We start from the raw sequence: 25,552 nt of genomic DNA, 5'->3' as shown, positions 1-25,552 counted from the left end.
TGGTGTGAATTTACAACTGTCATTACGTTAGTTTGCCAATGAGCAGGCAAGGCAAGGAAGTACAAGTCGGCCATGATTCGGTCCGAAACTTGGTACTCAGATTCTTCGACCATTTGAATGAATCTGTTATCAAAGTCCGAGATATTTTCATCTGAGTGCATACACATGGAGATTAATTCCTTGGTAGCAAGGACACGCATCTGACGATTGCCAAATTTCTTTTCAAGGACTTTCTTGGCTTCGGCCCAAGAGTCACAGACAAGGAGTTCTTTTCTCATCCAAGCTTTCAAGACGTCGGCGAGTGAAACAGTAATTAACTTTTTCCACGTAGTCTTCACGTTTTGATTCGCGGACAATACGACTTCCTCAAAAGTCTTGATGAAATCATCAATGGACTTAAAAACTCTCTCACCACGAAATTGTGCGTAAGTCTTTCCAGTAATTTGGAGACGAGGCAGATCTGTACGATTCAATGATAAACCTTCATTTGAGGCTGGGTTAGTAGCGTACTTTGATGCTTCGGTACCTTTAATCCCGATGGATGGTACAGGCTTAGAAGTAGAGGCTAAAGATTGGATGATGGAATTCTTTTTCTCAATCTCAAGGGACATTTCATAGGCACGATCATGATCCTCTTTAGATACATAACCGCTAGAAAGAATAGCTACCATGGCTTCCGTAGTAGCTTCACGTTGTTTAAGTAAATTATTAATGATACTAGTGGGGCTTTGTAAAGTTACAGCCGTAATAGGATCAGCTAAAGGCATGTCAGTGTCTAAATCGACTTCCTGATTATCCTGCTCAAATGGAATACGGGCGATGTCTTCATCTATTTCCCTATGTACACGTTCATCTTGTGCAGCTTGCCATTCAGCAGAGGCTTGCTCATTCAAGGGAGTGTTTAAAGTAGCGTCAGGAGTACCAGCAGACATTTCCTTGTTGGATGAACCAGAAGCGAGTTGGTCATAGGCACTAGGGCCGGAAGGAGAACCAGAAGTAGTCATAGTAGTGGATAGTAGTTGGAAGTAAAAAGTTTACAAGGAGGTAATCTTAAAAAATGTGGAAAAACGGTTTGTTTGACACGGAAAAATAAAAGATAAAAAAACAGGAAGAATAAGATTAATATTGCTTGTAGGCTTTTTTATTCTTATTAAAAGTGAATCCCTCTTTCATCTCTGAAAGAAAGGGGGGTATTTATAGTTATTTAAAGCGTGGGTAAAATTATGGCTCGTTTGTGTTCACTTGGTATTATTGGCTGTATTTACTAATGACTGATGAGCCTTATCAGTGTAGCCAATCTATTATTCGAAATGGGATCTTCTATTGGAATATCTAGTAACCCTGAGTTGTAAATGTATAACTCAGGATATTTTTTATGCTATTATTTTTTATGAGTGTTATGATATTATGTACCTGTCGATCAAGGATCGATGGAATGATTTTATATGCGATTTTATATGTTGAATAGTGCGATTTTAGTACAGGCATTTTTTATTCCAAATCGAAGCTTGTCCTTGTTCATTTGCAATATAGTGTTATTTTGATAGAGTCGATTCTCGGGGTCGTCCAGCTTTCTTAAAAATGTCTCCATACGTTCTATCAATGCATTATAAATTAAAATCGAATCACTAATTGTTGTTACTCTGTAATAGAATATTAATAAGCCATTAAAATATAATTCGGGGGGGGGGGTTTACTTACTTTTTCTGATGACATTCTCAAGGTAGCATGCAAAAACACGGCCAAAAAATTACTTACACTCTTTAAGTATGCAACTTCTTGGTCGTTTAAAGCATATTTTCCAAGTTTCGAAGAGTTTGACAGACATCTCGAGTTGTAGGCCTTTTCTACCTCCAACCACCGATCGATCATCTCAAATGTGCTGTTCCAACGTGTTCGTGTATCGTACTTCAAAACAAGAAACCTTTCTCCCTTGTAAATTGTGGTGAACTGGTGCTTATACGATCTAGTGAGATTCGATGATTTTCTAATTTTAAAAGTTATTAGCGCACAGTAAGCCTTACAAATATATCACATTCAAATACCTGATCGTAAAAATTCCACGACGCATCTTGGATATGGGATCCTTGTCATAATTAACCCCACTGTCATTTGGGTCTTCATCCACTTCAGCGTCACCGTCCTCATCAACCTCCATGCGTTCGTATTCCCCGCTAATACCAGATTGACTATCTTCTTGTCTTTCGTTCTCCTCGGCGGCATGACGCATTTCCGTGTTGGCTGTGGCGGTAGATCCAAAAGCTGTTTTCAAAAGCTGCTGAACACATAAATTGATAATATGAGGGAGACATGGAAGAATGTTCTTTTTCGTTGAAAAAAAAAAGGTTTCGGTTTCCAATGATATTCTTTCTAAAGAAGCCCCCATCGTTAAGTTATTTGATCCGTTATCACAAACAATGAATGCAAGCTTCGACCGGATATTGTAATCATCAAGAACCCTCAAAAACAAGGCAGTCAAATGTTCGCCAGTATGTGCCTCACTAGGTGCTTCTAGCCCAATAACAACTGACTTATGCTCCCAATTTGCATTAACATAATGAGCAACTAGACCTGTGGTGATCTGCTATATTGTTGCTACATTAAATAAACCTATATCTATGACATCAATACATTAAGAATGATTAAGGAATCAATTACCCAATATAGATAGTTAGTACTATCATATCACAAGGTTACAAGAACACAGTGACAAAGGCTTACTAAAGATATGGAAGTACAATGTGTCTAAGATGACAGTAATTCCAAGTGTAACATATTTACAAAATAAGCAGTTAAAGCTAACAGGATACACACTGGGAAAATGATAACAACTTCAAAGATACACTAAAGATAGTGGTACAGCAGATAGTCTTTTTTATATAAATACTTGTTCATTTTATTTCATAATAAAGACAATCTTATAAACAGTCTCAAATTATTCACATACTGCCTTATAATTTTACTTACCTCGAAACACAACAAGACCCATGTAATCCTGTCCACTTGAAGATGTCCACATGTCGGTGGAGAAAGAAATTGACTGTTGATTTTGTAAAATTTGTCTGATCATCATTTTTTCTTCCAGGTATCTCTTCGAAATAACTAAGTGTCTTTACAGTTTTGCCTGATGGGAGACTTACGGTTGTTGGGTTTGTTGCTTTTTGACACGTGTTTAATAACTCTTGAAAATCATTATTGTCTACTACGTTGAACGGCAATCTTTGATGGATTATAAAATTGATGGGTTTCTCCTGGAAAATAAATCTGTCGATAGGCTTTTGAATAGGGGACAAGAATGAAACAATTGATGTTGTTGTAGATGCTTGAGTTAAAGCAGCTGAATATTAATGTAAGTATTAAATAGTAGGCAAAATTAAAAAAGTTCATTACCTGTCGTCTTGGTAAGACCATGAACATCCTCTAAATGTCTTCTAATTGCAGAGGTATTCGAGTCTTTGGACTCGTAATGCTTATGACATCCATGGGTACCATCAAAATTGCACATATAAAATGTCTTGTTACTAGAATCTTTAACTTTGATTGAGTGGCCATACTGATGTACGTAGCTGGAATCCTTTCGTCTGCTTGGAATTGATACACCAGGAGTTGGGAAGTAATGGACACTGGATAAAAGCTCCAGATTTTTTTTTCTTGTACAGACTAGCCTCGTCGCCTTTCAAGTATCTGGATTGAATTAAAACTAAATCATCAGATTGCTGGCTGACATTGGATAACAAAGCAGGAATCGAAAAAGCTTGATCATCTTGACGATCAGTAATTACAGACAGATCATTCTCACCAGTGCTATTTTCAAGACTTAAAAGATAGCTCATATCACTGATTGATAGGTCAGAGTTTCCAGTTAATTGGTTACGGTACATGTGTACTGAAATTAAGTTTAGAATATAATGCGAAAAAGACATAAGCTTTACACTTCCCTTTATATACGTTTTCTATGGTTCTGATTGTTGTGTTATTTCCAATCTTTATGCAATAACAAGTATCTATTTTCACTCCAAAAGCTATAAATAACTTGACAGAATATTTAATAATAGAGAAGTTTTTGGTTGTAACAGTTGTACTTTCTGTGCTTGTACGCCATCATTGACAATTCTTCCATAAACCGAGAATGTTATTGTTTTGTTACATTTCTGCAATTGCGAAATAATTTCGTTCTAAACTCTAAGTTGGAACTGCTATTGTAAGTATTGTAAAAAACTGTTGCTACAGTTTTCAAAGTTTTCAATAGAATTGCATTCGAACATGTGTCATGATTAGAAAGTTAAACGAAAAAGAAAAAAAAAACTTTTTTTTTCACCAGCCTTAACACCAAATTCGGACACTTAAATCAAACTATCACTGAATCTATAAATATAATACAGTTGGATTTGTGAACATGAAAGTTTAAATCAACTCTGCTACGTCATGTTATTATGGTTGCTGTAAAAATTCGGCTTAGTTGGGTTTAGTGTGCAATACTGTATCATATCCTATAATAAATGTGTTTGTTGGTTGTACAATTAAATAAAAGTTTAAAGCATTTTAGTTGGAATTATTAGAGAAAAAAATGATAAAGGGAAGAAAAGAGTAAAATCAAGGAGAAATGCTTTCACTAGTCTTTCAAGGACCTTAACTTTAAAGTGACTACTATCGACATTTTAGCCGAGCGAGCTTCGATCGATGCTCGCTCGAAGCTCGCTCGAACCCAAAAAAAGTGGCGCAAGCTCGAGTACAAAAACTCGGTTCGAGCTTCGTTCGAACTGGCGCAAGATCGGTGCAAGCTCGAAATGTTCGAACACTACTTACGTCTCATTCCTTAATTACTCTTGCAGTCGAGTTTCTTGTCACGAATTCTGTTGGACTTGAAGGTATCACTTCGTTTTTAAGTAAGGCTAAAGCCCCAACATGGCCTTTCCTTTACTTAATAATTCAATGTATTCTTCAATAATCGTATGCCAAGTGAGTTTTTAAAGAGCATAAGATAATTGTGATCTTCAAAAGAACATGTAAAATTAATATTTTTACTCAAGCATGCTTCACCTTGTCTTCATTGGTCAACTATGAGGAAACTATTCTTTTCCCCTGTGGCAGAAGGGTAACCAAGTTTCTTTATGTGCTTGGCTTCCTCACTGGAGAAGAAAGAAAAGCGAAAAGGCTGGGAAACTGTAGATATATTAAGTAAGTACAATGTTGTTAATATATATATATATATATATATATAAAAGAAAGTACTCATGCTGCCTTCATCCCATGTGATTTGAGTAAGCATTAGGTTCTGTTAAGCGAAAGCCGTTAATTAAAGCAAGTGCTGGTTCTGACAATGTGTTCATGTTAAAGATTGCGAAAAATAATTGCAACATCAAGAGAAGGGGAAAAGTAAATAAAAATGATTTCGCATGTTCACTGTCACTTTTCCTTTCAGACGTCGTCTTTTTTTGACCCCGCCCCCCTCTTTTTTTTGTCTCAGTAAAATTCAGGTTTACAAGAATTTGTCCGCTTGAAGGCATCTCGGGTGAAAAGCTTAGATTATAAAAACATTAGACGGAGGTGTTTTTCAAAATGATAAAAAAGACTTAAAATTTACTCACACAACTCAGACAATTACGTCATGATTTAATCGTGATCATGGCGCTAAATTGATGTTACACGCGCGACGAAATAGCACATGAACAAAGATAAACAAAAAAGAATGTTGTTTCAGTATTTCAGTTAATATTTTTTTTTTTCATTTTCATTTTCATAAATATAATATTAAAAAAACCCAGTTCTCCGCGCGCAAGCCCTGGGAAAAAAACTGACAACGCCGCTCAATATAACCAGCACATCGTCCAGCAAATGACCAGGTGGGAATACGAGACCAACTATATCAGACATTGCTGCCGTTTTTGATTAAAGAGAGAAAAAAAATTTGGATGAAAAAAAATGTGCCTTTTTATATCTTTTTTGCATGAAATTGTGGTACATTCTGGAAAAAATTTGGGACTTTTTTTTTTTATTTGCATGTGAAAATGATGAGACTGAATTTGTGACTTGTCATTCGGGATTTATAGCGGGGGTCTGTAGGGAAATCAAAAAATAATCCGCCAATCACAATGCTTTATATTCTTACTGTTGATTTAGCGCTAGATTTAAAAAAGGGCACCAGACTTTTAGTTGACATCTTAGTTTTATTATTTATTAAGGTTAGGCCTGAAGTGATATTAGACGATAAAATATATGGACATAACACATAAATGTCAACCGATAATAAGACAGTGCGAGATGAGAAGAGAGTATAGTTCTTAGATGTAAAAGAATAAAGAGTGTACAACGGGTTTATGTAAGAAGATGTAGTGATTGAATAAGTTACAATAGGCAACAAACAGCGACAAAAAGCGGAGGAAATACCACTTAATATCAATTACAAGATAGACCCTAAATTTAGGTGAAGAGTATTTTAAAGGAAAGACCTTATCATATGTAACAGCAAGCCAAATAATTATTGGCTACAACACTGTCAAACACGCGTTTTATGCCATGTCTACGTGAGAGTAAAGTGAGAAGTTCCTATTAAGACGTTTGAAAAGTTGTGAACGTAGCAACCTGGAATAGCAGCAACAAGGAGCATTCGACATTGGTGAGATTCGGACTTGATGATTAAAACTGTTTTAGTCTCTGCATGGACGTTCAAAAGCTTGACAATCGAATCGTGACTTTTGAAGACCTTTGGATTAGACAGAAAAATAAAATCAGGTCCTGTTTCTACATGATCAAGTGTGGCCATCGAAACTTAACTGCATACGATTACTGATGGCTTTAGAGGACATAAATTCAGCTTTTGCCATCTTTTTTTGTTTTGTTTAGTTAAGAAATGTGCTGGCAGAATGTCCATTTGAAAAGAGTTTTTTTTTATTACGGACCCTCAAGGGCATCTACAGCTGAGGTGCTAAATGTATGAAGTGGTCCACAGCAGCGGTTCTAAAAGTGGTTTAAATGAATAACGGGGACGGAACCTTATTTTCTTTTCGTTTAATTTTGTATGCATGTTTATGTAACTATTTTTTGTTATTTTCGTTATGATATGTAAGAGTGTTCGGGTAATCAACAGCAGCAAAATGTTTTTTATCCCATTTGGATGTTAAAAATAGCATCACCACTAGGTGAAAACTCATGGTTTCCAATCTGAAAGCACCTCCGCTGTGAATGCCCTGAACCTACTTTTTTCACATCAGGAGCATCCTTTCCCAATAAGAAATTTTTCTATATTCTCAAAACCAGCTCTATTTTTATATTATTTTTCATAAAAATTACTTTGGAAACACATGTTGAAAAATAACGATCATTTAGCTTTCTCCAAGAGTAGTAATTCTGGAGTTGCCGTCAGACACTTTATGATTTTTATTACTGTACAAAACATGCCATGACACACCCTCGTTCAACTTAACCATTTTTTTTTATGCACAAAATCCGCCTATTCGTACGTTTTTTCCCATTTCCTGATCCCTCTCATCATGGTATTGGTGGTTAAAATGAATGTGCTGTATTACATGTCGCATACAATAAACTCGATCAGATCTAGATATGATAGACTATAACTGGCATCAATCTGTTGTTCACTGCTCTCATCCTCCAAATATTACCATTCTTTAAATATGTAATTGAATTGAAGGTAATCCCAAATGTCATCACGTGGTAAAAATCCACTTGGGAAGGCTGACTAGGGAATAGTTTAAATATATGCGTTCATTTGTTGAATTCATTTATTGAGTTTGGAAGAGTTTTTTTTTTTTTTTTTGCAGTCACTGTTCTTGCTGCCGGTAGGTCGAAGGAGATCATGATATGGGCCCCTTGGACGGTGTCAATTTCATCCATTTCTATCTGGTTTTGAACGTCATTTTCCAACAAAATCCATTCATCCACAAGAGGGTGCAAATAAGAATTCTTTTCATAAGTCTTGCAAACTAAATTCCTCGTGTTTCGTATTTCCATTAGCAAAGTGCACGCTGACTAGTCAACATCAAATTTTAATCAGATTGGTTGATAAAAGATAGAATTTGTCCTTCACTGTCTCCATATACTTTCATCATGAATGTCATACATTGCATCTGGATTAACCTTTTTGTTGGGACCTCTGCTTGGTATTATCCATACAATCTTTGGATTTCAAATGTCGAACTAGTTGAATAATAAAAAAAGACGATCGTTTGGGATGCAGCTCATTTACTGGTATTGTCATCAAAAGACATCCTGTTGCATCGTGTTAATCGAGAATGAGATCCAACTACAGAGCAAGTGTTTCAGACAAAACAGCTTTTTTATCAGCATTGCCGGCTAGGTGAAGAGTATAACATAATGTACAGCTGGCCTACTTTTTGATATCATGTTGCCTTCTCAATGCATGATGACACCAAGCTACAAACGTATCGGCGTAAAATGGGTGGTAGCAACGGTTTTTAGTTTCCAGATTAACGTTGAACATGAATCATCCATATCTACAGGCTTCTTCGGTCAAGTGTTTACGTAAAAAAAAAGAATATAATGAAATACATATGTAAAGCCAAAAACTCAGTTGGAATGAAGTCAGGGTTGCTGAATCTGAGAAAAGGGGTCAGTAAGAAATATAAACAACCATACCCTTAAAACTACCTTCTTCAAAAGATGTGTTGTCATTATCCTCCATATTTTCTATGGCTGTTTCGAATAAAGTGGACATTGCCATGTTCCTTGTCATTGCCTTTTTCGGCCTGAATAAAGTCAAGCCTTGCTTATGTGCTAATACAAAGGTCTACAAGCGTCTTGTAATTAGCCAGACTAAAAACTTACAGCATTAGTTTTGCAAAGTGAGGTGTCTTGTTGTGTTAATTTCAGTAAGGAGAAAAGGGCAAAAAAGTCACCCACGAAAGAGAGTGGGATTAACTTTTCGGAGTTTTGTCTGGTGATGCAAAAAAAAAAAAAAAAAAAAAACACAAAATGTCATGCTCTTCATTATATCTGAAGAATCTAAAAATGTCCTCAACTCTTTCTTCTATTATGTAGTCAAGCCCTTATTAAAGCGTATCGCTTATATATGGGGGGTCTTAAAAAAGCCTCTTAAGGTTTTTATTTTATTTTTTTTGTTTATGACAAAATTCAAAGTAGTACAAACCACTAGTTTGGGTAAAGCATAATTCATATGCAACGTTTACTGATCTAATTAATCATCGAGCATGACAACGTGGCTGCGTTTTTCTTTTCTTCTCATAGACTTTTTTTGATAGATCATGTCCATTAAAGGCATTATTTCAGCTTGGTGCTAGTATGTACCCTTTCCACCATATACCCTTTTAAAAGGATACCCTTTATGGTATATACCCTTTACACGTAACATACATCGTTGTTCCTTGAAACATACTCTCTTTTCTTTATACGCTTTACATTTAAAAAATACCCCCAAATTCTCAAAGCCTGGTGTTATATACATCACATAATATACCCTGCAAGTACTGTCATACCTGTAAATATTTCCATGACTGTAAATACCTTTAAGATTGCAAACACCTGTAACCCTTTGAATACCTTCAAGACTGTAAATACCATCAAAACTGTAAATGTTTTCAAGACTTGTGCTACATGTATATAATATATTCTGTAAAGACATCAATGCTGGTGCTTTATAAATAAGAATAGACATGGACATAGACATGGAAGTAGATATAGAAGTAGACATAGATATAGAATTAGAAAAATAAATAAAATATACCCAAGCCTAGTGCTTTACAGTAGCCGCTCGATTTAACGGTGCTCGATTTAAGAGTAGATTTTTGGAAAAACAGCTTCAGTCCCCACCATTAACACCACTAAATCACTATTCTTTTAAAGCGTGAGATCCCATTTCACCATACCCTTAAAATCGAACGGTATGTCACTGTATTTTTGTCTTTTTTCAAACTTTTTGACCAAATGTGTTTAATGTCCAAGCAAAAGAAATGTTTTGGCAGTAATGATCATATTTTATGGGAATATTGGCTTTGGTGACGTTTGTCTACAATAGTCTTGCTTTTCGATTTAAAGCTATTTTCTATTTAAGATGGAGATTTTGGAAATTTTTGATCACTCTTAAATCGAGCGGATACTGTATTCTTTGCGTATCAAATCATTCGCATGTGCTATTATCGAAGCCACTCAGACATGATATCAGTTCCGCCTCCATGCTTTTCATTGTTCCAACAGAAATATTCAAATGTCGAGAAACTGACTGTCACATAGATTTTTTTTACGCTTAATATTAACGTTCATACCTCGCGATACAGCATACTTCATTTAACACACTCGTTAGCCGGATAATTGACGTGTCTTAAAGATTATGTTGCAGCTGACATTCTAAACCAAGTCATTGGATACGACTTTCACTTCTGTCGCTATAAATTATGTTTGTATATGACATAATGGCTTGTAGAGGTATACATTGCTTACATATTTCGTTCTTTCTTTTGTCTGCACGATCACACATAAAATCACATTCGCTTGACCCTTCCATGTCAGACAAAAAATATTTAAAAGAATCTAAAGCATAAAGAAACAGCATACTCTTCCCCACTTATCTAAATGGTTTTGAAGTCACTTGGTTAAGCTACACACAGATACCCCAATTCCTAAAAAACCGCCTAATCATGTCATGTTTCTTAGGGATAGCCAGGGAGCCCATAGTCGTAATATTGGGATTATGACACCAAAAGGTCAATGTAACTTAACAACTTAAAATAGATACAAATTCGCCACAATCAACATGGTATAAACCGGTATATGTGTGTTATAGCTTACTCTCAGCTTCTCCTTTGGACTTTACCTTGATATTCCTGCGTAATATTAAGATTAAACGGGCTATAAGACAAAAGAGTGCTGATAAAATTGTCAAAAAAAAGTATGAATCATTAATATTTTTATTCGTAATTATCACATTGTTCTAAATTATATATTCTTGTTTTCTGGCCCAAAGAACAGCCAAATCACAGATCGTACGCTGTGACTACGTGCATTTTGGCTGTCCTTAAGAAAAGCTTATAAACATTTAGAAACTAAAAAATAATGACATACTATGGTTAAAATTCTCTTGGGCTTTCGACTTTAATTAAATCTTTTACTTTCTCTCAAATTATACAGATTGTTTCGTAAAAATTATCCCTGTCACCCATGTATTTTAGCTATATATTTTACTGATTGTGCTGTTTCTCGGGACGAACGTTTCCTCTTAGGTGGTTACACATACAATAGCCCGTCCATGTATACCAAGTCTTCAGGTTGGTTTGGTGTTTTTGAAGCTACAAAATGCGCAAGAGTAAAATTTATGTTTCGCAGTGAGTGCAAGATTTTTGAGTAATTATTATATTAAGAAATGCTTGTATATTTTCGGGGCCAAGGATTTACATTGACGTTCTACCCTTGATATAGACCCAGAAAAACCTTAATAGCACACCTTATTTCTAAATATAGTATTGTCTTTCATTGTTCATCATACGTCATGGCGATTATGATAAAAAGTATGACAGGATTATCTAAATTTGTTTGATCGAAACCTGACATTTTTATTATAATGACTGATCAGTATAAGTTGCTGTCGTTATTGTGATAATCAAAAGGTCTTTTTAACATTATTGTGCATTTATACAGCTATGAAAAACCCAGTTTTTAGAGGCATGTACCAGATTAATGATATTTTTCATTTACCATTTATTAAAGGCTGGTTTATTTTGTGGAACCATCACGTCTCGGGAAAAAAAAATATACTCCAAATAGTGTTACAAAGAAATCCGATCATAAGACATAACACAAGCCTAATAATTTACATAATCAGATAAACGAATACTCACTTTATTTTTAAACCCTTTTTTTTTTTTTGGCAGAAAGAGTAAAAAGAGGACAGGTTTGCCATCCCTTTTTTAAGAAAACCCAAAGATATCGATAGAACAAGAATACGTGCCATATGAATTTAACGTGATAGGGATACACGAAATCTTGGCGAGAAGTGTTTGTATAGTTTGGTTCCACCTAATCCTACTTCTGTACATTTTGTAATTTCAGTCCAAACGGTAACATCTATTTTTAAACTTTATTCAAAGTATGATTTTTCATAGCAAAGAATACAATGAAGCATTACTTCACTTTTTTTGAGAAGCAAATCAACAGGTACATACAGTACATGATTATCTTTTATTAAGCTTAACAATGTGGATTTTATCAATAAAGACTAATAGCCTGTAGTAAAATAACAACAATGCCTACTTAACAAGGTAGCATATAACGCCAAGATCCGGTCCTTCCATTGTTACATCTCAACAACTGTGAGCGCAGTCGTTTTACTGTTTTTTCTAGAATCTTTAAAGTATATATAAAGGATCGACAAATGTGCTGTTATTTTTTTTTAACTCTCTCCATAAACAATTATGATTCATTCAAAACTCATCGCAATCACATCTTGTAAGTTGCTTTCCATTTATTTATACAAAAAACAAGTTATAGGCTAACGTGTATATTTTAGCTATTCTTTTACTTTTTGCTGGCACCAGTCATGCTCAAATGATGGATTACAAAGTAATTGCTACTTTGAACCAAAATCTCTATACTTCTATGTCTGTTGTAGTAGACGATGTTGCTTATCCGTTGAAGTCGAATTCGACCTACCCTATTATTTTTTCAGGAGAGGCTCCCATTCCAAAGTCAGGATATCGATATGCCAAAACAGCCAACAGCACTGGGGAGCAATTATTGGAACCATTTTTACGTTCTCCTCAAGCCATTGAAAGCACGCCGCATGAATTTTTTAATCGTACCTGGAACAAGCACTCCAATGCTCGTATACCTCAGGTCTATTCTGCTACCAGCCCAAGAGATCGCGTGGTTTCCTCATTACATAAGGATGACGAGATCCCTACCATTCATTTTATTGCTAACCAAACGGCATTGGACTTGATGCATCATAGTTCCGAAGCTGATCCTGTCACCGTGAATACAACAGTTTCTTACGTTTCCTTAGAAGACGCATTTCAATTCAAAAATGTTGAACTCTCATTATCTGGCCGTAGTAGCAATTTGTTGGCCAAGTTGTCTTATATCTTGAAAATTCAAAAGAAGGAATCTTTGTTTGGTTATCGACGCATCAAACTTCGTGGTCTGGGTTTTGATCCTTCTTATGTACGGGAACAAATGGGTTATGATATCTTGTCTTCGGTCGGTGTAGCCTCTACTGAATTTTCTTATGTTCGTGTGTTTATGAATGATCGAGAGCTTGGTTTATTTGGTCTTGTTGAAGCTTTTCAAAATCCATGGTTGGCCAATGAATTTGCTGGTGGCGATTCTTCTTATAAAAATGGTTATCTTTATCAAGGAACCGGTGCGCCTTCATCTGCCGGAGATACTTCTGATTTAGCTTATTATGAGAACAATATCACGGCATATGCAGGTGGTCAATATAAAGTCAAGGAAGAAGCAAATGGCGAATCCAAGGATAATTTCCAGCCTTTGATGGATTTCACAAAATTTATTGCCGAAGCTCCTGTTAACACATCTGATGCCGTCACTGTTTGGAATAAGATGATGGATACTGAAGCATTTCTTCGTTCGTAAGTGTAACCTATTCTTTTTTTTTTTACAATGTATGATTTGTTACTAATCTTCAACTTAACAATCTAGCATGGCCATTGAGATTTTGGGTGGCTATTCCGATGGTTACATTAGCAACAACAACAACTTTTTCATTTATCAGAATCCCAAGACGCAGCAGTACATTTACATCCCTCATGATCTTGATTTTTGTCTTGGTAACACTCTCGCAAACGTCTCCCAATTGTCGTCTGGTAATTATTCAGCTGTCTTGGGCTGGGATCAACGACCCTTGATTAAACGAATTATGCTCGTGCCAGAATTCAAGGACCGATTTGTCAATATTCTTCAAGAATTGAACGAAAAGCTATTTAACATTGATGTTGTTAGACCACGCATTGACGACCTTGCTAATATGCTCCAAGAAGACGTTGCATGGGACAGAACATTACCCGGAGTTGGTAAAGTCCATTACATCCAAATGTTTCGTTGCATTAAATAACTAACTCATTCTTTAGCACAAGATACTTTTGATAACCTGAAACAAAATATCCCTGAGGATTTCAAAAATAATCCTATCATTTGGGATGCTACTCAACGCGTTTTAAAAAGAATTCCCGTCGATGAAGCAATTAACAATCTTGATTCGGAAACTTTGACGTATATGAGTCTTAAACAGTGGTTTTTGGTGATTCATCAAAATACAGCAACGTTTTTGTCTCAATTGGCATCAGCGCAATAAACATTCACTTTTTTTTTCCTTCTTATGAAATAAACATTAAATAAAAATTAAGCCCTTCCTTCATTTTCCTTCAAAGATTGCCTTTAGACATGACTATTCTGATCGAGTTTCTCTTTCTCAATCGTGAACTTGAAAATAAAAATAAAAATAACATTATTTAATATTAAATAAGATTTCTTGTTGAAGGTAAAAATCATTAAACTGGGTTAAGTTAAGGAATGAGGGATAAGCAACTTTTAATGAGCAACCATATCCCTATTTACCTCTGCTTTTGACAGAGTGATGTATTACCTACGTTATTTTGGGGCCATTCTACTACAACGAACCCTTGGCTACTTTTATCTTCATAAACCAGAAAGAGTCTCTGCATTCATTTGAATTGATTTTAAACAAACAAAAGTGAATTGTGGACCTTTGGAAATCCGACAACGTATTTGATAAAGTAAAAAAAAAAAAAAAAAAAAAGCATTGCGTTCTACGTATACACTGATGTCATTCTGAACAATGTATTTTTCCGATCTGGAAGGGTAGAATCCTACGTGAGAGGTTAAATGATGAACCTGAATACACAGTGGATAAGAAAGTCTCGATATGATTAACTGGGTAACAACCAATTCAAACTTACTTTTGACCCAAAGCCAACTTGGTCGTATCATTTATGCCATCAAAGGTATTTAAATATAGTGCTTACTACGTAGATATATGGTAATGTGTACAGAATTCATATTCCGCACGCCTGTAAAGATCTCAAAAAGGAAATTTCAAAAGGGAGGCGCGCACTGATGGCTAATTGTAAGCTTGAGAAAAAACAATAATCCTGCCGGCATCATGGTGTAAGAATAAACCCAGATTTTGCTTAACAGAGATGTATACGATGACAAAAAAAGAAAAGAAGACGGATTTGACGAAAGATGGAGTTTTTTTTTTTACCATTGGATATAGTTTATCAGTAAACGCTCCGCCCCTCCTTCTGTGGCATGTTGTGTAACCAGCTTGTTAAAACGATGTAGGGAGTTTGACACCAGAATCCTTTGAAGTGATTGCTAAAAAGAGAGAAAGAAGGGGATACGGACTGCAATTTTTCTACAGTCTTTGGTTTTGATAAATCAATTCAAAAAGTCGTAAATAATAACATGGTATAAAATAGAAGTGAGAGGAAATTCCTTGTACCTGTAGCTTGGCTTTCCTGACTTTTTTTGAAGAGGAAAACTTAATAAAGCATGCCAGGGTTGTAATCAAGATTTAAATGGTAAATTAGCTTTCTGTTAAGACTGGGATATGGACATGGAGATAACCTTGTTTAATAAATCCATCATATCTTGATGTCCCATATATACCATTACCGATTGGCTGTAATGTACCAAATGGGTCGACATTTTTATCTTCTCGTTATTTGGTTAATGCAAGAATTAATAAAAACCGCCGACTAGTAACTATTTGATGATAATGAAATCACTCTTTTTTTTTTTTGCTGCTGCTTAATCCGAATTTATCATACCGACTCTTTAAAAAAAAAATGTGATTTGGGTAACAGTCCTGCTTATCTGTATTTTACTAGAAACGCAAAACTACCTGTGCGCATGTGTCCTAAATGTACATAAAAAAAAAGTGCCATGTGTACCGATTTACAGGAACATATTGCTTGCATGGGGTGTGGTTGTGGGACTAATCTCGAGTCTAAAAAATGTACATTTATGGTAATATGCAATGACGTTTTCTTTATGCTTGTCCATCTCAACAGTCCATATGACGTATCGTCCTCGGATAAAAAAAAAAAAAATTAAGCTATGCGGGCCTATTTTGAATCATCTGTCTACGAGTTTTTACATTAATCTATGCATACGTGATATTTATGAAAAAAAAAAAAATTGTGCTTCTGTAAAAGGACCCTTATCATGATCCGAATCAATATGTATATACATCGATTTCGGAAGTAAAAAAAAAAAAGACGCTCGTTTTTTTTTAGCGCAATCTTCAATGCAAGTGTAAAAGAAATTAAGAATGTCAAACTTTCTTATCTACAGATTAATCCAGCACATATCTTTTTGGTCTATACGTCATTTAGCTGGTCCCTGCTAAGACAAGGTTTCATAATGAATTTAATCCATAGTTTCTCCGGACGTTTAATTTTATTTTTTTGTCTCTCTTCCTATATAAGGTTCTCATCTTAAAACAATCTTCTTTTTTTTTTATATTCTTCATTTATTTGAAAAAATTAAATATAAATAAAAATACACTATACTATGTCTGCTACTAAACAAAGAATTACTGTCATTGGATCCGGTAACTGGTAAGTTTATCTATTTATTATAAGAAGTGGTATGCATGAAAGGACCCAGTTGTTAATTTTTATTTTTCTTTAGGGGTTCTGCTATTGCCCGTGTCTGCGCACAAAACGCCATCAAGCACCCCGATTTCTTTGAACGCGAAGTGCGTATGTGGGTCTTTGAGGAAGACATTGATGGTAAGAAATTGACAGATATCATCAATGAGAAGCATGAGAATGTGAAATATCTTCCTGGCATTAATATTGGTGAAAACGTGGTTGCCATTCCCGACGTCAGGGAAGCTGTCAAGGGTTCCAACATGCTTGTGTTTGTCTTACCTCATCAGTTTGTATACAGAGTTTGTGAATCTCTAAAGGATGTAATCCCCAAGGAGAACTGCAGAGCCATTTCTTTAATCAAGGGTTTGGATTACAAGGACAACAACTTGCTTATCTTTTCTGAGGAGATCGAAAAGATTTTGGGTATTCATTGTGCTGCTTTAAGTGGTGCTAATATTGCTTCTGAAGTAGCCCAGGAACAATTTGGTGAGAGTACAATTGCCTCTAGAGTGCCAGAGGATGGTTTGCTTTTCCAGAGACTCTTCCACACGGATTATTTCGATATCAATGTCATTGCGGATTACAGAGGTCTTCAAGTATGTGGTGCTCTCAAGAACATTGTCGCTCTTGGTGCTGGTATCTGTGATGGTCTTGAATATGGTAACAATACAAAGTCTGCCATTATCCGTAGAGGATTGGTTGAAATGAGAAAGTTTGGTAAATCCTTCTTTGGTGATGTTCACACAGAGACCTTCTTTGGTAAGTTTCTTGAGAGAAAAAAAAAGTGCCGAGCGGATTTTTAATTTCAATGTTATTTTTTGATAGAATCTTGTGGTGTTGCAGATCTTATCACTACTTGTGCTGGTGGTCGTAACAGAAAGGTTGCTGCTGCTTTTATTAAATCAGGTAGACCTATTGAAGAGATTGAAAAGGAGATGTTGAACGGTCAAAAGCTTCAAGGTACAACTACATCACAAGAAGTGAACCATTTCTTATCTGCAAGAAACATGACAAAAGAGTAAGTTATTTCTGTATATCATGCCTCAATCCGATAAGTGACTAATTCAGACTATTAGTTTCCCTCTCATGACTGCCATTTACAAGGTCATGTATGAAAATGCTCCTCCTGAGAGTATTGCTCTTGATCTCCGTACACACAAGTTCAAGGATTAAAAAATTCATCGTTATCTATTTCATCATTCCCTACCCGCCATCTTCTCTCTCTTTTTTTTTTCTTCATTTAAATAATAACGCCCTCATAATAAAATACAAATTAACTGTAACTTTTTCTGTTTGTATTTTCTGTAAACTAGATCACTCTGATAAGCACGCATATCATTAATTTTTACAAAGTGAGAGAAATTGCATGAATTTGACTTCATTCCAATTGGGTTAGCTGCGTGGATTGAAAAACGTCACACTAATTAAAACATAAACCCGCTTTTCTCTCCCAAAGCTGGGGGGGGGGGATTCTTTTCTTTTTCTTTTTTTTTTATTACCCTATTAAAACAAAAATGTCCCTGCAAAGAATATTCAGCGCTCAAAAAAGTTTAAGCCGGTTACCAACACGTTTGAGTGTTCAACGTTATGCCAGTACAGCACGTCGTAACACTCGACCTGCACAACCGCCTCGCCCTTTCCGTATCCCACCTTTACCTGTAGCACTCATCAGTGTCAGTTTTATCTGTCTCGGCGTCGGCCTCTATGAATACCTCAATTCCGACATTCAAAAGTTTCCCGTACCCATTCGTCAAGCGCTGAGAAAGGCGCTTTATTACGAGCAAAACAAGGACGCCATGCTCGCCTTGAAATATTTTAACGAAGCACTGACCTTAGCGCTAGCATCGCCCGAGTTAGAAAAGAATGGAGCCCCCTTGACAGGCATCATGATTCAGTTAGGTGCACTACAGGAACGTTTAGGCCGTTTACCAGAAGCGCGCAACACCTTGACATTGGCCATTCGTCATTTACTGGGCCTCGAGCAAAGTTTAGCCGAAGTCACCTCTGTCGATCTATCACAGTTATCCCCCGCCGAACAAAAGAAAGCGGTGGGTATTGCGCAAAAGTTGGGTGATATCACTTGTGCCATGAAGAAGGATGAGGAGGCGGAAAAGTGGTATGTGTGGTCTGTGGAACACTTGCTCAAATCAAGTTCAAAGGCCAAATCGGAATATGGAGATAACTCGGATTTAATCTTTGATGAGGAACATATGCCCTCTTGGTTGACAAGTACGGATATTGGAGCTGCCATGGAAGCATTGGGTGCTTTTTACTCTTCTAGAAATAAGCCAGAGTAAGTGTTTCTTTTTTTTAGACGGAAGATGATGTGACTAACGAAAAATGGGGGGAAATTGTAGTTTGGCCATTCACCTGTATTTGAGAGCCTTGACTTTAAACGGAATGAAATCATGTCAATCTGCTGTCTTGATGAATAATTTGGCCGAGTCTTATTCAGGGTTAGGAAAATATGAAGAGGCAAAGATTTGGGGTCAACGCGGATTGGATTTAGCTCAAAATCCCAATACCCGTAAGCAAAATAAGGATGGAGAACTCTGTGATGAAACCTGTGGTGTCTTGTTATTTAATATGGGCATGCTGTTTGAGGTAAGCCACAGAACAAAAAAAAAAAGGGTAAGGATGGGATAGGGGGCTCTGACACTTTTGGTGTATTTTACAGCAAACAAAGGATAAAGAAAAGGCAAGTCAATTCTATGCTAGTGCACGTCAACATGGACGTGATTTCAAACATGCCAGTTGTATTAAAGAAGCGGACCGTGCATTGAAAAGATTAGAATTTGAAAAAATACGAGACGAATAAAAAAAAAGAAAAATATTTATGTTTTAACGAGAAAATGAATCCCAGTCTCTTTTATTGATTGATGGAAAAGAGGCATGATCATTTGTTGGATATAACGAAGTGGACATCATCATATCATCAAAGTATTTAAAACAGGTAGGCGTAATGGTTGTTTCGACTTCATCGGATTGGATCAGCAGGTTGAGGATGGAGTTCCTTTGGGTATATGCTTGTTGTTTCTGTGTCCATTGAGCCTGTTGTGATGAAAGGTATTCATCCAGTCTGCCATTGGTTGCTAAGGGTTGTTGCGGCAGCTTCTTTTGATTGGAGAGCGGAAAGAGATCAAAGCCTGTTGAAAACGGTGAATAATATTTGGGTGCATTTTGGAGATCAGAAGAAGAGAAGGAAGAGGATGAGGATTGGATGGATTCGGTCATGCTTTCATTATCACTCAAGAATGGTACATCATCCTGCTCGTCCTTGACAAGACATGTTTGCACGGGTGAAACCGTTCTTTTGTTTGGTGTGGTATTCTTATTATTTCCATTTTTAGCTGTCATATTTCTTGATTTGTGTTTGTTGTTATTGATTTTAATCTTCTTTGTGCAAGACACAGCTGGTTTCTTTTTTTTCTCGGTCACGACAATCCATTCTTCAGTGTTTGCGTCCGTTTTTGTGTTTTGTTTACCCGCTTGTTTCTCTTGGTGTTGTACCGAGGGCTGTGGTGAATTATTAGATGAAATACAGTCTTCGGAAGAATGACTGGCCGATGCTAACGGACTCGGTGATGCATTGCTAAAGGTCTCCTGTGGTGGTGAAGGACAGGCTTGTGGTGGAAGATGAGCCGGATGAGGAGAAGTTTGAACCGCGGCTTCAGCTTCATTTACAACAAGTTCCTTTATTGTATCAGATGAAATGAAATTTGCTTGCTAAAAAATATAAAGTTTTTTTAGATACATTTATTATTGTCTTATTGCCAATCATAGGAAATTGGGTTACCTTTTTATTTGTCCTGATCATACAAAAAGTAGTCAATAAAACAAACCAAGGAGAGTAAATGAAATGTTTGGATAGAAATGACTTGATGACAAGCCCATGTTGCATTGTCATCAGAGAGCCCAGTAAGGCAGTCATGATATAGAATGATATTTTAATGCTAGACAACATTTGAAGAAGAAGAAGAAAGAAAAAGAGAGAAGAGAAGCAAAGAGAAAAATAAAAAAATAAAAAAAAAAAGAGAGGAGACCTATATTTACCAACTTGATTCTATATATACAACAAAGATCCCAATTTCCTTATTGAGTTAATATTATTATACTAAAATTGTAATTAACGACACATCAATTCTATTGCTTTTAAATACATCTACATCAAAAGAAACTAGTTGTTTTATTGAAATATAAGAAATCATCGAACTCTATACATGTAGTCTGTTCATCCTAAATAGAGTATAATGAAATTACATTCACAAATAAAAAAGGATAAAAAATCAAATGTGGCTGAAGAGCAAAAATAAAAAAGAAAAAAAAAAGGGGAGGCTCATTACCCCCCGTCAAGTACGACAATCATTCATATATATACATTTTGTTTATCATTGCACCACTTGTAGTAGCACCATTGTCTACTACGCTAAAACAATAAACAGCAACAATACAAAAGGTTTTTTTTTTGTATCACAGCGTTTAAACGATTCATCCAGTCTTTTTCATGAAAAAAATAACCCGACACCAGGTAAAACAGATTAACGCTCGCATATCCATGCAAAATGAGGTTTAATTTTTTATTTTAGATTGCGATTTAAATTAAAACACATGTTTACAAACCTACATATCCCTTTTTTACATGTACATCAAGACTATGTATGCGTAAAAAGGGCTCTTTGTCAACGTTGTCTCGGTGCAGATAAAGAAACTTAAACAGAGCCTTATTTGACTCCTTTACATTTAGTCAACCTTCGTAATGACAGACTCCACATTTAGAACGTTATGAGTTACATCTCGGGAAGACCCCCCCCCCTTTTTTTTCGCTCATTGTGTGAACTGCAGTATCAAACGTTTTCCCGTTTCTTAAAACTTTGGTTCTTTGATTGTACTATATCTAACTGGACAACCGACGTACTAGTAAGCAGTAATCATTGTTATCACGTCAAAATGGAAGAGCTGTCTGGTTGTTACGATACCCACATACCCTAAAAATACGGGTAGTGACATTGACTCCATGACCCATATGTTGAAAAAAGTTATTTCATGAAGCTTTCAAGAACAGTTTTAGGTGCAATTTTGATAGTAGGGGATTGTATCATCATATGGATAGATGAAAATATGAAAGAACAGTATTGTGGTAAATGCAAACATTTCCTAAATAGGTGATGCTTGTTATCCCTCGCAAATAACAGGAAGCGACAATGTCACTCCCCAAATCTTACTACTACCGTCTCTCTTTCTGTTTTTTTTAATAAAAACATGTTAAACCGGTGTCAAACGGGATACATTACGTACTTTGATATTTGAATGTGCCTGAAAAAAAAAAAGAATCCCATTTATGCTATCTCAGGCAATGAAAAAGAGAGGCTAAAAGTTTGACATAAATTGCGTGAATTTATTCACCCGAGTGTAACCAGAAGGCTTTGTTTATAAGATATGACTATTATTCATCCTTACACAGTAAAAAAAAAGTTAAAAAATAGATGGCCACTGTTTTTTTTATTACTGATTTTGTTCAGAAAGAATACTAAAGCCATCCAAACTGCAGATTCCTAAATCATGGTACTGGAGCCATGAATCAATAAATTCAGATTGTTTTTCAGTGGTAAAAGACAAGTTGGGTATAAGGACTGGTGTATACAACGATTGACAGAGTTTATCATAGACGTATTGATCATGGGGTTGTGTGGATTTCCCAAGACATTCGACTGTCTTGTACGTGATTTTTGTCATATTGTCTTTGAGGCTTTGGATGATCGTATCCATATTTTTTGGATAGACTGGTTTACTGCGCATTTTGGTAATTCTTTTTGGCGAGTACAAGGATGACTTGTCATCAAGACGATAGTTTCTATAATACAGGGAGGAATTAGCAAACAAAGCAAGAAAAAAAAATGTTATTTCTTATGATTTCAATTTGTAAAAGCACTGTAAGTATACTTTTTTGATACATATGCGGATCTCATATGAGACTAGTTATAGAAAAGGCAGAAAGAGAGATAAAAGAAAAACAAATAATTTTTAAATTTTTTTATTTCTGCATGAGAGAGTTTCCTTTGTGTTTAAAAAAAATGCCCAATCATGATATCATTGATTTTAAACTACCGATAGTTTAGCAAAAAAGTGCATGGTAACTTGAAAAAGTTCGACGTAGGTCACAACAAAAAAAAGACACAATTGGATTGGACGCTGTGATAATGAAGAAATCATATCGAGTAATTACTTGCTCCCTGTTATCGCCTTGGAAAAGAACAGCCCTCAGATACATGTTCTGTAATGACATTTGTATTCGACATAAAAAAGGAATTGACGTGCTATTATACTTTTAAAGTGTCGCAAAAACTGAACAATGACAAACCAGTCTCAATTGCATATCAATATATATGGGATAGTACATTCTTTTGTATTATAACTAACATAAAGTAATTGCTTTTTTTTTTTTACGTTTGTGCAATTAAACTTTATCATACAAACTATCCAATTCGTGTTTTGTTACAGCAGAAGCAAAATAACACATGTTCTGCGATAAATCAGAATACAAGTAATTATTGGAAAATACACATTGAAAAAAGTTACACACTTGTGCGAGGCAGCATTTATTCTTATGTATGTCAAATTTCGGCCTTTATTTTTATATGGGGGGGGGGAGAGGGGGAATGGAAATATGTAGAAAGAATTTGTGTTTTATTCCATGACATAAAACCAGTTTACGTCAGAAAAAGATGATGCTTTATTTAGTCATGGTATTTGCTTTAAATACTTGCAAGTCACCATCTCATGCCCCGTGCATCCATCGTCACTCAAAGTGACTTTCGCCTGTGTTTTTTTTTCTTTGGGTGATTTAGTGGTACTGCCAGACACATCAGGTAGATCATCCTGTGAATAAACGTATCTTGATGTTTCCATCCTATCTTGATATGCCTTCTACAAGCGGCAAAGGAGAGAAATGATATCGAGTCGGAGTTTCCTTATTTGAATAAACTGTGAAAGCAGCACTTTTTATATTTGGTTACTTATTTTCCCTCTTCTATCTCTCTTTTTCTTCACTTTTATAACTTTTCTTTTTCAGCTTCTTTCATTTCTATAATGGTGCCGCAATTTCAACAAGGAAATAGTGAAGATGTTTGGAATGTAAGATCGATGAGGATTGCTCCTTTCCATGAACGAAATATTAAGTCTCTAAAAAACATGCATTTTTTTTATAACAGTATAGTTCTGATGATTTATGGCGATCGAATTCAGTAGCACAGCATATAAACGTAGACGTTTCAGATGAAAGGACACCCCTTTTAAGCAGAATCATCATACCTACAGCTGCCAGAGTTAGTCAATGGACAGAATCCTTTTATAAACGCGCATGCATACTCAACATATTACCAGTAATGCTTGTAAAGTAATGAAAAAAAAAATATAGATACAGCAGGAACAAAAAAAACATGAGATTTAAACAATAAGTTTTTTTTTTCCCTCTCCCATTTAGGTGCTTATTTGGTGTTCGGTTCCTATACCTTTTGACGACTGTGAAACCATCCTCTGCGATTATTCGGATTACATCTTTCCGTCCCGTAACCAAGTTCGAAATGGAAGTCCAACACGAATTAATTTCTGGTACTTTTTATTCTGGTATTATGGGTTGTATAATGCACTGGCATTATTTCTTATTACCAAATTATTCAGCATTTATGCTTTAAATGTAAGTTTCCCTTTTTTTTTTTCTTACATTTTGCGTTTTGTACCACGGACACTAAACTGTAATTTTTATTCGAATAGTGGTACCCAAAACGATTAGGAGCCAAAGTGACGTTTGCCTTATTTTGGCTGGTTAGTCAATCCATTGGCGTGGTTTTTTATTACATCCCCATGGTACACAATCAGTCGATATTTTGGGTTTGCCTTACATTTTTAACCATGGCTATGCCTTTAGTAAACGCATTGCTCATTATCCATCGAAAGCGAATGGACCGTCGACATCGCGGTGCGATTGGTGTTTTACTAGCAGACGAGAATAATGTGCCGACGGCTGATCCCAAGCCCTCTATCCGATGGATTCCGACTGAACTACCTAAATTACGAGCACCGGCTTCCTATCGCAGATTCTTGTGGTTCTGTACAGCCTTGGCGGTCGCGCTCGTGGCCTTGATCGGTGGTGAAATGTATGCCTATTTCTTTCTGGCCACTTTGCCTCATACCCCGCTGGAAGCGTTCTTTTATGTCTACAGTTGGGTCGCCGCCATCTATATCATGGATGCCATTACAGATTATATTCTGTACCGCAAAATTCGGTCACATCCTTTAGCCAGCATATTCAAGCTCTACTTTTTCATGATTTATTTCATCTTTTATCGAAATTTGTTTGCCAGACTTCGATCGGTGGATCAATTTGCCATTGTTCAGTTGGCCTCGTTCCTATGGGTCTGTATCTATTACCCCCTTGCTATGACAACGCAAGTGCATGGCTTCCTTGTGAAATTTATCGGGGTTCGGTTGACGTACAAGGAGTATCGAGAAAAGATTGGGCGATCCTTCTACCTTCGTAACTTGGCGGAGAACACGACGATGCTGGGATTTCTTTGCTGGGTGAATATTTTACATTTCGGTCCCAATCGAGCCGCTTATCCTTATTTCCATATGGATGATCAGGACGGTAGCCCCTATAACCATAACTTGACGGTGATTGCGGCTTTGGTGATATGGACCAGTGAACTGACCAGCGCGTTCATCACGAGGCTGACTTTTAAAAGGGCCTTTGATTTCTCCATTACACAACAGGCTATATCTGAATTTGAAAGATATCCAGAAATGATCATTGGATTTGTGCTCGTCATGGTTCATGTCTTGCAAAACATTTTACTTGCTCTCATCAAGCTGGATTTTTCTACTGGATTAGAAAAATAAGTATATATATAGATATATACATCGTACATAAATTA

General features: G+C 36.0%; 5 protein-coding genes across 5 annotated transcripts; 4 read left to right on the top strand and 1 right to left on the bottom strand.

Moving 5' to 3' along the window:
* Nucleotides 1–12,390: 12,390 nt before the first annotated feature.
* Nucleotides 12,391–14,299, top strand: EV154DRAFT_525316 (coth protein-domain-containing protein; the record flags this gene model as incomplete). Its single annotated transcript, XM_051603271.1, has 4 exons — nucleotides 12,391–12,432; nucleotides 12,494–13,574; nucleotides 13,645–14,015; nucleotides 14,073–14,299. Coding segments are annotated over exons 1-4 (1,704 nt in total), but the record flags the coding sequence as incomplete, so codon positions are not given.
* A 2,147-nt stretch (nucleotides 14,300–16,446) lies between these two features.
* Nucleotides 16,447–17,903, top strand: EV154DRAFT_451178 (glycerol-3-phosphate dehydrogenase [NAD+]). Its single transcript, XM_051597238.1, has 4 exons — nucleotides 16,447–16,586; nucleotides 16,660–17,381; nucleotides 17,448–17,640; nucleotides 17,699–17,903. Exons 1-4 carry the CDS (start codon nucleotides 16,540–16,542, stop codon nucleotides 17,793–17,795), a joined length of 1,059 nt encoding a protein of 352 aa, XP_051452662.1. The 5' UTR covers nucleotides 16,447–16,539; the 3' UTR covers nucleotides 17,796–17,903.
* Nucleotides 17,904–18,136: 233 nt separating this feature from the next.
* On the top strand, nucleotides 18,137–19,440 carry EV154DRAFT_568983 (uncharacterized protein; the record flags this gene model as incomplete). Its single annotated transcript, XM_051606107.1, has 3 exons — nucleotides 18,137–18,915; nucleotides 18,980–19,226; nucleotides 19,300–19,440. The coding sequence occupies 3 exons, from the start codon at nucleotides 18,137–18,139 to the stop codon at nucleotides 19,438–19,440; spliced, it is 1,167 nt and encodes a 388-aa protein (XP_051452661.1).
* A 23-nt stretch (nucleotides 19,441–19,463) lies between these two features.
* EV154DRAFT_568982 (uncharacterized protein) lies at nucleotides 19,464–20,553 on the bottom strand (the record flags this gene model as incomplete). The annotated part of the gene is made up of 2 exons (XM_051606106.1): nucleotides 19,464–20,348; nucleotides 20,419–20,553. 2 exons carry the CDS (start codon nucleotides 20,551–20,553, stop codon nucleotides 19,464–19,466), a joined length of 1,020 nt encoding a protein of 339 aa, XP_051452660.1.
* A 3,155-nt stretch (nucleotides 20,554–23,708) lies between these two features.
* EV154DRAFT_429401 (uncharacterized protein) lies at nucleotides 23,709–25,517 on the top strand (the record flags this gene model as incomplete). The annotated part of the gene is given in 5 exon segments (XM_051596463.1): nucleotides 23,709–23,753; nucleotides 24,103–24,315; nucleotides 24,393–24,904; nucleotides 24,919–25,034; nucleotides 25,129–25,517. The coding sequence occupies 5 exon segments, from the start codon at nucleotides 23,709–23,711 to the stop codon at nucleotides 25,515–25,517; spliced, it is 1,275 nt and encodes a 424-aa protein (XP_051452659.1).
* Nucleotides 25,518–25,552: the final 35 nt, after the last annotated feature.

This window comes from Mucor mucedo (genome assembly GCF_025094135.1).
Source record: "Mucor mucedo strain NRRL 3635 chromosome Unknown EV154scaffold_139, whole genome shotgun sequence".
Lineage (NCBI taxonomy): Eukaryota > Fungi > Mucoromycota > Mucoromycetes > Mucorales > Mucoraceae > Mucor > Mucor mucedo.
This window is presented reverse-complemented; position numbering and strand designations above follow the sequence as displayed.

Bases quoted from the DNA above. Each gene is read 5' to 3' on its own strand.
- EV154DRAFT_451178 (XM_051597238.1), top strand. From the start codon at position 16,540: ATGTCTGCTACTAAACAAAGAATTACTGTCATTGGATCCGGTAACTG. The intron at 17,382-17,447 runs GTAAGTTTCTTG...ATTTTTTGATAG, and splicing joins TCACACAGAGACCTTCTTTG to AATCTTGTGGTGTTGCAGAT. The intron at 17,641-17,698 runs GTAAGTTATTTC...TCAGACTATTAG, and splicing joins GCAAGAAACATGACAAAAGA to TTTCCCTCTCATGACTGCCA.